Source organism: Etheostoma spectabile, chromosome 1 (genome assembly GCF_008692095.1).
Source record: "Etheostoma spectabile isolate EspeVRDwgs_2016 chromosome 1, UIUC_Espe_1.0, whole genome shotgun sequence".
Classification (NCBI taxonomy): domain Eukaryota; kingdom Metazoa; phylum Chordata; class Actinopteri; order Perciformes; family Percidae; genus Etheostoma; species Etheostoma spectabile.
Genome location: NC_045733.1, coordinates 23,552,696 through 23,554,195, shown reverse-complemented (window position 1 = coordinate 23,554,195; position 1,500 = coordinate 23,552,696). Strand labels below are relative to the sequence as shown.

The window sequence follows — 1,500 nt, the reverse complement described above, 5'->3', positions numbered from 1 at the left end:
AAAAGCATCAACAAAAGTGTTGATTTTCAATTTTGACGGGAAGACAACACGAGGATGTCTTGTTACTTTAATAATAATCTTTATTCTGGCCACAGGGGGGCGCTGTAGGGCAGTAGTGAACTCACCTGTGTTATTACTATAGCTATTACCATATTCTCCTTCCCTTCATGTTTGGGTTGGTTGTGGCACAGCAGGACAGTCTCGTGCAGCTGTCTGGTCTGGGCAGTTGGACTTTTACAACTGGAGAGAAAACTGTCGCTCTGTTATTAACTGTGCGTAAAACTCTCGCTCTGTCTTGTGCGTAAAGTAAGAGTTACGTAAATCTTCTCCATCTTCATCATGTCCAGCAGTCTTTGGGTGAAAACCGAGGAGGACCTGAGCCTTGATCCGGGCTATGTGACTGGGGAACCCCGCCCGTCCCTCAGCCTGTCCTCCTCCGGCAGGTCGAGGCAGTCACAGCCGCACACGGGCCCTCCTCACCGGGGTACCTGGTGGCAGCATGCCGGGGATTCTCTGTACAGCAGAAACGGCAGCTGGGACACGGTGAGCACGCTGCCCGAGGACGCGGCGGACATCCTGGTCAAGTGTCCCTGCCTGCCCGACCTGGAGGACTATCCCTGGACCCAGCACGAGCTGCGCGAAGTCGTGCGTAAAGTCACCGGGTCGGACGCCGCGTTCACCGCGGAGGCCGCCCGCAGGCTGTCCGGTCTGCTCCGGAGGGCTTTGGTGCGAATCTCCCGGGAGGCGCAGCGGCTGAGTGAGCTCCACAGGCGGTGCACGCGCCTGGAGGTCCAGAGCGCGGCGAGGCTCGTGGTCAGCTGGAGCCTGGCCGAGAAGTGCATCTCCTCCGCGGTGAAGGCGGTGTCCCTGCACTGCATGAGCTCCGGGGACACCGCGCGGCAGCTGGGCAAGTCGGCGCGCTGCGGGTTGACGCTGTCCGTGGGTCGCTTCTTCAGGTGGATGGTGGAAACACGCGTGTCGGTGCGCGTGCACGAGTACGCCGCCGTGTGCCTGGCAGCCTGCGTGGAGAGTTTGTTTGAGGAGGTGGTCGGACGGGCGCTGCACGCGGCGAGGCTGGCCGCGGAGGAGGGAGGGGAACGGGGCGGCGGGGTCACCTGCGGCCCGGTGACCGCGGAGGAGGGGGGGCAACGGGGCGGGGTCACCTGCGGTCCGGTGACCGCGGAGGAGGGGGGGCAACGGGGCGGCGGGGTCACCTGCGGCCCGGTGACCACGGAGGAGGGGGGGCAACGGGGCGGCGGGGTCACCTGCGGCCCGGTGACCGTGGAGCTGCTGGAGGGAGTCGTCGACAATGACGCCGAGCTGTGGGGACTGCTGCAGGTCTACGAGCATCTGATATGTGGCAAAAATGCCAATGGTGAGTTTAAGCACTTCATCTTCTAAAACCAAAGGTTATGTTTGACCCTCCTGTTGTCCTCGGGTCTAATCTGACCCTTTAATAAATGTCTATATCTGAAATATGAGTTTCTTTTTAACCAAATT

The 1,500-nt window shown here is 60.5% G+C and overlaps 1 protein-coding gene across 1 annotated transcript in view; it reads left to right on the top strand.

Annotated features, from left to right (window-relative positions):
• Positions 1-159: 159 nt before the first annotated feature.
• LOC116690741 (ankyrin repeat and BTB/POZ domain-containing protein 2) overlaps positions 160-1,500 on the top strand; it is a 92,697-nt gene continuing 91,356 nt past the window's right edge. Inside the window, exons 1-2 of the mRNA XM_032517908.1 lie at positions 160-1,097; positions 1,254-1,375. Coding sequence (XP_032373799.1) covers positions 340-1,097; positions 1,254-1,375 — 880 coding nt within the window. The 5' untranslated portion in view covers positions 160-339. The remainder of the gene's footprint in view (positions 1,098-1,253; positions 1,376-1,500) is intronic.